Consider the following 12,910-nt stretch of genomic DNA (forward strand, 5'->3'; position numbering starts at 1 on the left):
GAGAATACTAGAGTACAGCGAAGGGAAACCGAGAAATTACTTTTGAACATTCTGAATTTTTTTTTACATAAGGGTGGAGCAGCTATGACTGGACAGTGCAGATTTCTGGAACAGCATGACCATCACAGATTTGATGGATGTGTTAGCTGAACAACTGAGTTTTCAGTGCAGGAACTGCTGATGATCACAGATGATCAGATTTCAGTGGTCATATGGATTGCCTTCTGATCCAGAAAACAGATTCATCACTGTCAGGAGAGAGCTGGAGCGTGAGCTCCTTCCTTGTTATGTGTGCTGTGTGAGCGAGTCTTGGAGCGCTACTGCCATCTGTTGTGCGTTGAGCTTATTTGAATTTCACTATCAATTATATCAATGGTATTTCAAACCCTAAAAAGGCATTGAATTGTGTAGACTAAGTAAGTAAGTAAGTAAGTAATGGAGGAGTTCATAGTTTTGATTTTTGTCTTTACTTGGTGAAGTTTTACATTTTTGTGTGCCACTTGTGTGTCTTTGGAATAATTAATGCATGCACATTTTTTATGGTGTATTGTCATATGTCACACTGTCTGTTGACTGGTTCATCTCATCTCAAGTTCATCTCACGGCAGACCATTTATTTTGGGTTTAAGTGGAATGCACTCTGTGGATTGGCTTAAAAGACACAGGCACACTTTGTTTTAATGCACAACCGCTTTATTCTACAGAATTACTTTGGACAGAGTCAGGATTACACATCTGATGATCCCAAGGGTCATGGCTGGTCATCAGTGACTCTCACTCCTCATCTAGGCCTTTCTGTGGGAAAGAAAGACAAAAGAACAGACGATTACGTGCTGTACCAATAATGAATTGATTTGTCTGACTAATATTGTGTGACAAAAATGACAGCCAGCTCGCCACTGTCCCTGCTTTTACTTCTTATCTTGAGCAACGGTGCATTTTCCTCAGTGAAACAATGCATCTTCCTCTCATTCATTCAACGCAATACTATGTACTATTAACAAACGCGTTTCCATTAAAACAACTAAAAGCAGCTGTTCTTCATGCCCAGTCTAATTCATTGCTGACACAAACGGTGTAGGTTGCAAAAACATTCTTAAAAAACTTGCGTGGTAAACGCAACATGACGAGATAAGTTAAATCTTAGGTATAGTTTGAATTGGTTATGGAAGTTACTGGTGATGACTTGTCCCCTTAACTTGATCCTTCTGCACTAACTCTAACCACCGATTCCAAAATAAAGACTACAAAATTACTTGTGTGGCTCATTTTATTGTAGAATTTGTGAGTGATGCACATTTTAATTCCCAGCTGGTCAGGAATGAGTGGATAGCGTCATGCAGTACTTAGAGTACTTAGTGAAGGGGTGCTGTAGAAGGTCTTACCTTGGAGCCAACATCCCGACTCTTTGCGCGCATCTTGTTGACCTGAGATTCAGCAATATCAGCCCTTTCTTCAGCCTCGTCCAACTCATGCTGCAGTTTTCGGAACTTGCTCAAATGTGTATTAGCCTGCTCCTCCTATCATCAGAAAACACAGAAAATCATAAGTAACCGCAGAATTGTTCTGTTTTAATTTTGTTTTGGCGCAGGAAAAATGGCATGATATTAACTGCGCCAATATTTATTCCTGTGCCCCAGAGTTGCCTTGAGAGAGATACAAACCTGAGGCCCTCTCGTCGTGAGTCAGCTGCACTATGTGCTGCCTGAACCATCAACTTTGGGAATAAAGGTTTGACAGAGAAATGAACTATACTTACGGCCTCCTCAGCAGATCTCTTGTAAGCTTTGACCTTCAGCTGCAGCTTGTCCACAAGATCCTGGAGACGCACAACGTTCTTGCGGTCTTCCTCAGTCTGAATCAAAAACAATAGTTAAATGTGGTATTTAGTTCTAAAAAACAAAAGTCGCTGAACAATAGTCTGGGTTCTTGCTCAGCCAAGTAGGTGTAAAGACCTGGTATGTTAGCTCCTTGATACGCCGCTCGTATTTGCGAATTCCTTTCACAGCTTCAGCGCTCTTCTTCTGTTCCGACTCCACTTCATTCTCAAGTTCCCTCACCTGCATATGTGTCACAATCAATGGCTAAGAAAACAGATAGTGCCAGAAAGTGCCTTCAAATCCCCATGTACTGCTGACTCATACCCTAGCCTCGAGTTTCTGGAGCTGCTTCTTTCCTCCCTTCATGGCGATCTGCTCAGCTTCGTCCAGACGGTGCTGCAGGTCTTTGATGGTTTGCTCCATGTTCTTCTTCATGCGCTCCAGGTGAGCGCTGGTGTCCTGCTCTTTCTTCAGCTCCTCAGCCATCATGGCAGCATCAGTGATGGCCTTTTTGGCCTTCTCCTCTGCGTTTCTACACTCCTGGATTGCGTCTTCAACCTCAGTCTGAAGCTGGGATGCATCCACCTCCAGCTTCTTCTTCTGGTTTATCAGGCCGGTGTTCTGGTGGAGAGAGGAGGTGTGATGAAGAGTTTGAGAAGTGATACAAGAGCAAGAGAGATGTTCCAAACCATGACGTCTTTTTTACCTGTGAGTGCAGAAGCTGCACTCTCTCACTAACATCCAGAAGCTCTTGCTCTGCAAGTTTGCGACTTCTTTCTGTTTGCTCAAGAGCAGCTCTGAGTTCCTCCAGCTCTGCCTGCAGCAGATTATTGCGTCTCTCCACAATTGCAATGTTCTCCTTCAGGTCATCATTGGCCCGGACAGCCTCATCGAGCTGAATTTGGCAATCCTGCATTTACAAAAGCCATTGTTAATCTTTCTACTCATAATAGAGGAACTTAAAATCCATTGTTCGTGTTTACCTTCAGATGAGCATGAACAGACTTGAGCTGCTTTTGGGCCTCAGCTGCCTGCCTGTTAGCTTGGCTCAACTGGACCTCCATCTCATTCAGGTCTCCTTCCATCTTCTTCTTCAAACGAAGGGCCTCATTTCTGCTGCGACACTCGGCTTCAAGAGAGCTCTGCAGGGTATCAATGGTCCTCTGCATGTTCCTCTTGCTCTGCTCCATCTCCTCATCTTTTTCTGCCAGTTTACGCTCTATTTCTGCTTTTATTTGGTTGAACTCCAGCTGAGCTCGGAGAATCTTGCCCTCCTCATGCTCCAAAGAAGCCTGGTAGACAGTGAGGTACATTTTAAAATGACAAGACCTTAGCTGGTAAATATGTCAGTCTTAATGTCTGTACTTCTGCTTCCTCAAGAGCTGACTGGATCTCGCTCTTCTCTTGCTCCTGTTGTTTCCTCAATTTTTCCAGCTCATGGATACTCTTTCCACTCTCACCAAGTTGCTCGGTAATGTCGGAGATCTCCTCTGTTGACAGTTATACTTGATGATAAGTACCTTATTAAGTGTGATACATTTCTAGTGAATATTATCTGTGCTCTGACCCTGGAGGTTCTTGTTCTCCCTCTTCATGGTCTCCAGATGGTCCAGGGACTCTTCATATGAGTTCTTTAGTTTGAAGAGCTCTGTACTCAGGGCTCTGGCCTCCTTCTGAGAGCTTTCCAACTCACACTGAGACTCCTCATACTTCTGCTTCCACTCAGATAAGACCTGTTGGGGATCAGGTTTGAATTCAGCAGTTAGATGTTTTGTCTGCATTAAAGTCAACGTGAGCTTGTGTGGGGAAACCTTGTCAAAGTTTCTTTGCTTCTTGTCCAGGGCAGCAGCAGCCGCATTCGATCTCTCCACATCGACCATGAGATCTTCGATCTCATTCTGCAGTCTGTGTTTGGTCTTCTCTAGAGAAGAGCATTTAGCATTGACTGCCTCGACAGCCTCCTCAGCTTCCTGGAGACGCTGGGCCAACTTCTTCCTAAACAAAATGATTCCTGGTCGGTTATTTATGTAGTAACTGTTCATATATAAAATCTGTTGTCCCACAGGCTGCTCAGTCATCTCCCAGACAAACTTTTTGTTCGTCTTACATTTTGAAAGGAACATAACACAAACAAAAAGCTGGTCTGCCAGACAATATTGTTTTTTCCAAAACATTCTATGACTTAAATCAAGTCTAATAATCTTACTTGGCCTCCTCCAGTTCCTCGGTCCTCTGGATAGCATCAGTTTCATACTTAGTCCTCCACTGAGCCACCTCGGAGTTAGCCTTGGACATGCCACGTTGCAGCTCACTTTTGGCTTCTTGTTCTTCCTCGTACTGCTCTCTGAGCAGGTCACAGTCATGACGAGAAGACTGTACGGCATGTGCCAGAGCACTCTTGGCCTGTCAGTCATAGGATATTTGTAAATACCATTGTTGCGTTTGATATAGGCGAATTAAGACCAGCACAAAATGTACCTTAGTTTCCTCCTCCAGCTGCCTTTTCAAGTCCTCAATCTGCTGTGTGTAGGACATTTTTCCTCTTGTCAGTTGAGAAACCATTGAGTCTTTCTCTTCCAGTTGTCTTGAGAGTTCCCCTGTTACACAAATAATAGCAATCCAAAGTTTTTGTTTCTTCTCAGCCACAAATACTGAATACATGATGAAAAAAATAGCCACCGTTTTCAGTTTGGAGCTTGGCCTTTTGCATGTTGAAGTCATTTATGCAACGTTGAGCCTCTTCAAACTTTGTTTTGTACTCGTTCATCTGATCTTCCAATGTTCTGCAAGTCTTCTCTAGATTGGTCTGTAACAGAGAAAATATGTCCAACTCAAGATCCAGGGACCAAAAGTTGCCTGCATGTATTTTTTTGTGGCCTGAAAGAAATGTAAATACCTATAGTCGGCTTACAGCTAAAATGAATTGTAGTTATATTGTCTATTTTAATGTGCATGTTGATATCATGAACCATGATGCTACACAATGTTGTATCTTTAATACAGTAGCTTCTTGCAATTTCTTGTCATTTGTTTTTTCTTCGTGAAAACACTAGTAATTCAGTCAGTGTCACAAACCTTTGTCTTCACAACATGTTCCATGTTGGAAACCACATCATCCAGTTCCAGGCGGAGCTCGCTCTTCTCCTTCTCCAGTTTCTGCTTGACTCTCTGCAGGTTATCGATCTGCTCTCCGAGGTCCGCCACACTGTCGGCCTGTTTCTTCCTCAGTGTCGCAGTTGTGGACTCGTGCTGCAGAGTGGCCTCTTCGAGGTCTCTGCGCAGCTTCTGGAACTCGGCCTCCCTCTTCTTGTTCATCTCAATCTGAGCAGATGTTGCTCCGCCAGCCTCCTCCAGACGCTCACTGATCTCTTCAAGCTCCCTTGCCAAGTCAGCTCTCTGCTTCTCCACTTTGGCTCGGGCAGCTCGCTCTGCCTCCAGCTCTTCCTCCAGCTCCTCGATGCGAGCCTGTTTAACAGTCAGGTTCATTCATTACTGTGTCGAGTGACTTATATTGAACAGTACTTTACCTGGAGCTCCTTCAGTTTCTTCTGTAGCTGAAGGGATATCGCCTGCTCATCTTCTATTTTATTGTTGAGCTGACTAAGTTCAAAGTCCTTCCTGTCAAACAGAGTACAACATATCAGCTCATGTCTTCTGTGTAGTAGTTTTAAATGAATATTCACAATGGGTGAATGTACTTTTTAAGGTGCTCTTCAAGTTGCTGTTTGTCATTCTCCAGGTCCATCAGGCTCTCCTGGTTCATTTTCAAATCACCCTCCAGCTTTCTCTTAGCTCTTTCAAGATCCATTCTGACCTTCTTCTCCTGTTCTAGAGACCCCTCAAGCTAGGAGAAACCATTCTATATTAGGATTCAAGTTGGCTAAGAATTTCAAAACTATGTTCCTAAAAACCTTCTTACATCATCGACTTGTTGCTCCAGCTTGGACTTGGCCTTGGTCAGAGTGTTGACTTTGTCTTCTTCACTCTGCAGGTCGTCCAGTGTTTGCTGGTGGGCTTCCTGTAATGCTTTCTTCTCCTTGGTCAGCTTGGCAATGATCTCGTCCAGAGCTGCCATCTCCTCGACCAGGTTCTTCACCTGTAATGAAACCGTTTTGTTAACAAACCACTATAAGAGTAATGCAGAGGGAATTCCTGCTTTTGATCTGTAGTTGGTCGTACCTTGTTCTCGGTGGCATGTTTTTCTTTCTCTACTTTTGCCAAAGTTAACTCCAAATCATCAATGTCTTTCTTCAGCTCTGAGCACTCATCTTCCAATTTCCTCTTCTTGGCAGTCAGCTCAGCGTTCATCTCCTCTTCATCCTCCAGTCTTTCCGACAATTCTTTGGCCTTGGCCTCCATTTGTATTTTGTGTTTGATTAACCCTTCACACCTTTCCTCAGCATCAGCAAGATTGTCTTGCTCCTATTCAAAGAAAAGTTATGTTTTCTAAAAATGTAATGCATTGGGTTTTTTTTGTTGAACAGGCTTGGGCTGTTCTTACTGCTTGAACTTGGAGCTGAAGGTCATTCTTCTCTTGGAGAAGCGAAACCATTTTCTCTTCGAGTTCCTTCCGGCGAGCTTCAGACTTTGCGTACGCCTCCTTCAACTTGAGGAATTCTTCTTTCATGTTCGCCATCTCTTTTTCTGCTTCAGCAGATCTCAACAGAGGTTTGATTTTGAAGTAAAGCTTCATCCAGGGCCAATTCTTGACCCCCATGAATGCACGAATGTTCCACTGGATCACCAGTAGTGCATCCCTGCAAGGGAAATACCAACGTTTTTTGTTTCACTGAGCGTTCACAACATTTCAAAATAACCTCCTCTTACCTTCTTTCAGTAATCTTCTGGAATTCCACTCTCGCCAGAAGACCTCTTGATCTTGCCTGGATTCCAGTAATGATTAGTGACAGACGGTCATCTCTCATTTCCTCTAATTGCCCAAGAAGACCAGCTTTGAAGAACACCTAGAAGTAATTGGGAAACTTCAGCAATCGACAATCCGACAAATACACTTGAATGCATTTAGGAACCTTCCTTCCTCTTGTTATTTGATACAAATGTATGTTTGAGAATAAGTACCTTTGTGTGTCCAAATTTGTATTGGTTGTGGTCAATATCCAGGGAACCAAGGAGTTTTTCTGCTCCTTTCTTACTATCAATGAACTGGCCCTCAGGGATTGCTGCAGGATTCAGGATACGGTATCTAAAACAGTAAAAGGTCATGTTTAAGTTCTCGGTTTCTGTTTGAAAGTTTGACGTTATCAAATCTGAACTAACACCTCTGTTTGAAATCTCCATAGAGGATCCTGTTTGGGAAGCCCTTCCTGCAGATCCTGATGCCTTCCAGCACACCGTTGCAGCGCAGCTGGTGCATCACCAGAGGGTTCTCCATGGCCCCAGGAGTCTTGGTCTCATTGGGGATGATGCAGCGGACAAAGTGAGGGTGAGTAGACCTCAAGTTGGTCATCAGCTTGTTCAGGTTCTCCTGCAGATCACAATTCAAAAAAATGTATTCGTTTCATGTCAGTAGTCAAAAATACAGCCTTATTTAACAATTTTATATTAATACAGACCCTGTGCAAGGCAGACACAGTCTGGAAGGATGAACCCTTCTTTTTGCTTCCTCCTCCTTTGCCACCCTTTCCGCTATCTGCTGTAAAACAGGAGTGGTTTGTGTCGCAGTAGAAAGAGAATTCACCAGCTACAACAACCGGAAGTGCTCACCTGAATCAGCTCCAGCATAATTTGCAAAAAGGTTGGCTAACAGTTTCAGATTAGACTTCTGGTAAAGTCCAACAACCGTCTCGTTCAGAGGATCCTTGTTCTTCACCAGCCAGTTGTTGATGTTATAATCAACGGTGCCAGCGTAATGCATCAGGGCAAAATGAGCCTCTGGTTTTCCCTTCACGATTCTGGGCTTCTGGAAATTTGCAGATTTCCCCAGATGGTTGTCGTAGAGCTTTGCTTTGAAAGTGGCATCACTGGCTTTTGGGAACATGCACTCCTCTTCAAGGATGGACATGATGCCCATGGGCTACAGAGAACAGTCTTCAGTATGTGTTTCCATGATAGTTTTGTTGCATGACTGTCAAGGTGTCGTACCTTTTCAATCAAGTCGATACAGGCCTGCAGGTCCATTCCAAAATCTATGAAGGTCCATTCTATGCCCTCTTTCTTGTACTCTTCCTGCTCCAGCACAAACATGTGGTGGTTGAAAAACTGTTGCAGTTTTTCATTGGTGAAGTTGATGCACAGCTGCTCGAAGGTGTTGAACTGTCCAGTGAAAAAGCCATTTTTACTTCACATTCACAGTCACTTTCAAAAACAATGAGAGTGTATGAATGTGCTTTGCAACATCTTACGTCAAAGATCTCAAATCCAGCGATATCCAGTACTCCAATGAAGTACTGGCGTGGCTGCTTGGTGTCCAGAGACTGGTTAATACGAACCACCATCCACAGGAACATCTTTTCATACACTGCCTTGGACAGTGCTCCAACTGCATAGTACACCTAGTAAAACAAATGAAAATGAAAACTTAAGGCAGATTAAAGACCAATAAATCACACACTATGTCTGAGGTTCCAGTGCTTTTAGTCTTATACCATACCCATTCAAATTTAGGTTTGAATATCATAGTAACTTATTCCATAGCTCAGGCGCTAATGGTGAATGCGTGGAGCTTCAAATGGCCTTTTTTTTAATTAGTTGAGAAGTACTCTAGTTTTTTGAAGAATCATAATGTTCTAATTCTTTCTTCATGAAAAGTACTATATGGTAAGTCTAAAAATTCTTCCTGTCATGTTTTTACACTTTCTTTTTTCCTCTCACCTGCTGTACATTTTGTCCCTTGGTGACCCACTCATTCCCAACTTTGACTCTCGGGTGACAGAGACCCTTGATGAGGTCGGCAGAATTCATGCCCATAAGATACGCAACTTTGTCAGCATCTGGCAGATAAGCACAGATCTTCAGCGTTAGTCACTTTGTTAGAAATGTGTAGCGTAGGTCGCCCGCTGTACCCGGTTACCTTCAGTGCCGTCTGCCTCGGCCTGCTCCTCACGCTGCTTGTTCTTAAACTTCATGTTACCATAGTGCATGATGGCACCAGTCAGCTTGTAAATGCCATTCTTCTCCTCTTGAGTGAAGCCCAGAACATCAAACGCATCCTTGATGAAAATAGATAATAATTTGTTTCATTGTTAGAGCAGTGGATAGATGTCAGTATGCAAGACAAATTACATATGCCTGCAAGATGACTAACAGTTGACAACAATAAAATTGTCTCTAAATCCAAGCCTATAATGCTCTTAATGCCAAACTAGAAACGAAAGTGCAAAACCCGCCTATAAAGAATCTTGACAGATTCCTGGGTCCAGATGTGGATCATTCCTAAATTTGAATCTTATGTATATTGTCCCATTTCACATATTTCCTTTATTAAATTCCATCCATAATTTCTAAAGTTTTGGACACAGGCAAACAGACGCTGTCACATAACCTCCATGGCAGAGGTCATCAGTAGATATTCAGCACAGAATAGCTGCTGTGTTTGCATCGGTGGAGAGCACGTACTGAAACAACTACACTCAAAAACGCTTTTCAATATTTAAGTCATTAGTGTATTGTCTGGTCATAGCATGTAATTTCCAGACATTCCTCCCTGTCCGCTTCTGCTGAGTCTGACCCACGAACCTCTCTGGAATTTGACTCTGCATCATTCTGCCAATTCAGAGGCAAGATTGGACAGATTTGCCAGATTATTCTGGTAGCCAACAGGATGATGTGTGAACCAAAGATGATATTCAGCTAATTGTATAATGTCATTTCAAGTGGCCTCAGTAACTATGAGCTAAAAATAATGCAGCCAGCTGTTTGAAATAAAATAAAATCCACACTAGCTCAAGCCTAGAAATTCTTCACTGAGCTTTGTGAGGGGTGAATGTCAGTCAAGATAGAATGAATTTAACCCGACTCACATCTGTGGCCATCAGCTCTTCAGCGTCATTAATGGAGGCTACAGTCGTTTCTCCTTGGGAGATGAAAGCATAGTCGTAGGGGTTGTTGGTAATGAGTAGCATCTCTGAAAAGGAGAGAGATTAGAATGGTCTTTTTCTGGGATATTAAATGAGTTGACAGAGGAGTGTTTGTGCATACCAAGCAGCTCCGGCTTCTTCTGAGACAGAATCTGGTAAAAGATGTGGTAATCTCTCTCAGCCTTCAGCTGAAAGGTGACACGGGACTTCTCCAGCAGATCTGACGGACATTTAGTCTTAAATAATGTTTTGTCATCGACATAGCTAAATGTGATTTCAACCCACATGTCTCGATATCAGCCGAAGCCAGCTTTCCACTTGCAGCGAAGTGAATGCGGATGAATTTGCCCTGTGGTAGAGTTGAATGAGCTTCACACTTGGTATTTATAACTGATCTGATTTGAAACTCACAAATCGGGATGAATTATCATTCCTGATGGTCTTGGCATTACCAAAGGCTTCTAAGGCAGGGTTGGCCTGGATGATTTGATCCTCCAAAGTACCCTGAGAAAGAGCGTCAGCATGTTCTTGTCAGACAGAAACTCGGTAATAACGTGAAATGCTTGCTGATGTCAAACCTTTTTCTCAGAGCCGGTGTCTTTCTTGCCACTTCCAGCTGCAATGCTGGCAAAGTACTGGATAACCCTCTTAGTGTTGACAGTTTTCCCAGCACCAGATTCTCCACTACAGAGGAACACGTTGTTAAGAGAATTAAGAGAAGGAAACGGCAGCAGAGGAGCACTCAGTATGTGCACACACGAGACCAACCATGAGTCACCAGAGGAGTGGCATGCAACTGTGAGGCTTGCAAATGTAGTTCTCAAGTACAGAACACACACACAAAATATAAGTGTATTGTCAAGAGTATTATAGAGTATAAGAGTATTAAATGATTTAGCATGTTCTCCTTCCAGAAAGGTGGAGTGCAAAATAAAATAGACTCACGTAATGAGAATTGACTGATTTTCTCTGTCTGAAAACAAAGTGCAACAAATTAAAAGGTGTATAAATATACTATGTTTGACAAGTTTCAAATATTACTAAAGATTCTCATTTGGCCGTCTGATAAATGAATGACCTGTTAGCATGTACTGGTAGGCGTTGTCAGAGATGGAGAAGATGTGAGGAGGAGCTTCACTCCTCTTCTTTCCTCTGTAGGCGACGACCACCTCTTGGTTGTAGACTGGCAGCCACTTGTAGGGGTTGACAGTCACACAGAAAAGCCCAGAGTAGGTCTAGATAAAGACACAGGATTGTAAATATTTGAATGAATGTGATGGAACGTAGCTCCAGAAGCTGTGCACCCACATAGATCATCCATGCTGCGTAACGCTCTTTGAGGTTAAACAGCACAGCAGGCTCGTGGAGGAACGTGAACATAGCCATGTCTTCAATTTTATCAAACTTGGGCGGGTTCTGAGGGTGAACATCGCACTCCTTCACCGTCACCGTCTGTGTTAAGAGACACAATATTGATTACTTGGCAACATTCTAGTGTTGGTCCACTGTTCATTTCTGTTTTCAAAATCTCCAACACTGCCTTAACTTTATTTATTTATTTTCATGTCACACCTGATCCACTGACCTTTCCTTTTTCAGTCTTAGCAGTGACTTTGTCACCCTCACGACTGACAATGGATGCCTTGACATACTCTTCCTCTGTGTCTGGAACAAAGCACTCCTTCTTCATGTCAAAGGGCCGCGTCTGAGCCTCCAGCCGCTCCCGGTCTGACTTCCTCAGGTAAGGGGCAGCTGCGCCAAACTCTTTCATTGCAGCGTCACCCATCTTCAACCTGCCTCATTGATGAGCATTGAAAATATTGCACATTTAGTCTAAGAGCAGCTGCAAAAAACACACTAACAGAAGGTGGTACTTATTTCTTAGTCTTACCTTACCAGTCCCAACTAAGGAGAATGAGGTGTAATGGTCCTGGAGGAACACAAGTTATCAGCTGATTTATGATCCATAAACTTCTTGAAGGGTACTGTCATCCACCAATTAGTACTTGTCCTTGCAACTTACCTTGAGATAGAATGGTGACCTGCTGGGGGTGTCACCATCACTCCCCTTTATAAAGAAAGTCCCTCCACCAAATATGGAGTAGCCTTTCAGGGTCCAGGAATGTTATTGTGTCTGAGTGGGGATGATGGGTGTGTGAGGGGGGGGGCGAGTTAATGAGGGGTTGAGAGCAATATAGAAGTCCGTGTGAGTCTTATCAGTAATGGGGCGCCCTGACAAGGCCATAATAGGAGCTGGGTGCACAATGATTCATCATAGGTATTCTCAAGCAGCCATGGCACCACAACTCCATCTTTAAATAGACACTGGCATAATTCCATGCTCAACATCCCTGATGTGAGAGTGTGTCACTGGAAAATGTGGTCTGCAGCATCAGTGAAGACAAACTGATCTCAGCTGATCCAAATGCTGTTTAAATATGCTACTTTACCTTCGTTGATGAGAGAGAAAAAAAAAAAAAAAAAATATATATATATATATATAGTTGTTAATGTATTTTTAACTTTACATTATTTTAAAAAGGAGTGTGTAAACATGTTGTTTTGTTTACTACTACAATGTAAACAAAAGCAATGGAATTATTGACTTTATTTAAAGAAAAAGCATTACTTTCCTTTCAATGTAGGGGTTGTTTCTCTCATTAGAGACTAACACACATCTTATCAAGGGGTATTTAGGAGATGTTATGTGATGAATGGGTCTCAGTTACTCAGAGAGCTCAAGTGGCAAGACTGACATGTTGTGTTTGGTTCAAAGAGTACTCATTGTTGAAACACAAACAGCATGAGATACCAAGTCAGTAGGTCTAAATTAAGAACACTAGCCTATGAGATTAAGCAGGCGACATGTGTGAGGCAGCACAGACAGAGGGGTGTCACAGGTGACATGCTTGAGATTCACTGCAAGGCACTGACGATGGCGCACAATAGAGAGCTGTGGCCGACTAACATCCTTCAGTATCACTGCAACTTACTGTGGAATCTTTCTTGCATTTTGATGTCTGTGGAATCTCGGTTACAGAGTGGCTGACATCA

At 42.9% G+C, this 12,910-nt stretch overlaps 1 protein-coding gene and 1 long non-coding RNA gene across 15 annotated transcripts in view; one reads left to right on the top strand and one right to left on the bottom strand.

Annotated features, from left to right (window-relative positions):
- LOC128769140 (uncharacterized) overlaps positions 1–12,910 on the top strand; it is a 57,694-nt gene that overhangs the window by 25,942 nt on the left and 18,842 nt on the right. For 11 of the 13 annotated variants that reach the window (XR_008416355.1, XR_008416346.1, XR_008416353.1 and 8 more), the window contains 2 exons: positions 705–7,263; positions 11,456–11,597. This is a non-coding gene — a long non-coding RNA (uncharacterized LOC128769140). The remainder of the gene's footprint in view (positions 1–704; positions 7,264–11,455; positions 11,598–12,910) is intronic. The other 2 variants (XR_008416352.1, XR_008416354.1) reach the window with 1 other exon arrangement.
- LOC128769137 (myosin-7) lies at positions 681–11,914 on the bottom strand. 2 transcript variants are annotated; one of them, XM_053882481.1, is made up of 39 exons: positions 11,880–11,914; positions 11,748–11,786; positions 11,442–11,649; positions 11,165–11,308; positions 10,935–11,091; positions 10,802–10,829; positions 10,435–10,540; positions 10,268–10,360; positions 10,142–10,205; positions 9,978–10,076; positions 9,800–9,903; positions 8,851–8,989; positions 8,652–8,770; positions 8,183–8,332; positions 7,923–8,093; positions 7,545–7,854; positions 7,394–7,470; positions 7,100–7,305; positions 6,900–7,023; positions 6,648–6,784; positions 6,322–6,577; positions 6,000–6,242; positions 5,740–5,916; positions 5,519–5,664; positions 5,348–5,438; positions 4,896–5,285; positions 4,500–4,626; positions 4,299–4,417; positions 4,027–4,223; positions 3,632–3,815; positions 3,388–3,553; positions 3,186–3,310; positions 2,804–3,112; positions 2,527–2,730; positions 2,145–2,441; positions 1,956–2,060; positions 1,760–1,855; positions 1,386–1,520; positions 681–795 (listed from the first exon to the last, which is right to left on the bottom strand). In XM_053882481.1, the coding sequence occupies exons 3-39, from the start codon at positions 11,640–11,642 to the stop codon at positions 775–777; spliced, it is 5,817 nt and encodes a 1,938-aa protein (XP_053738456.1). In that variant the 5' UTR covers positions 11,643–11,649; positions 11,748–11,786; positions 11,880–11,914; the 3' UTR covers positions 681–774. The 2 variants fall into 2 exon arrangements, with proteins under 2 accessions (XP_053738456.1, XP_053738455.1); XM_053882480.1 differs by having other exon boundaries at positions 7,394–7,473.

The sequence above is a fragment of the Synchiropus splendidus genome, chromosome 13 (assembly GCF_027744825.2).
Source record: "Synchiropus splendidus isolate RoL2022-P1 chromosome 13, RoL_Sspl_1.0, whole genome shotgun sequence".
In the NCBI taxonomy this organism is placed as follows: Eukaryota; Metazoa; Chordata; class Actinopteri; order Syngnathiformes; family Callionymidae; genus Synchiropus; species Synchiropus splendidus.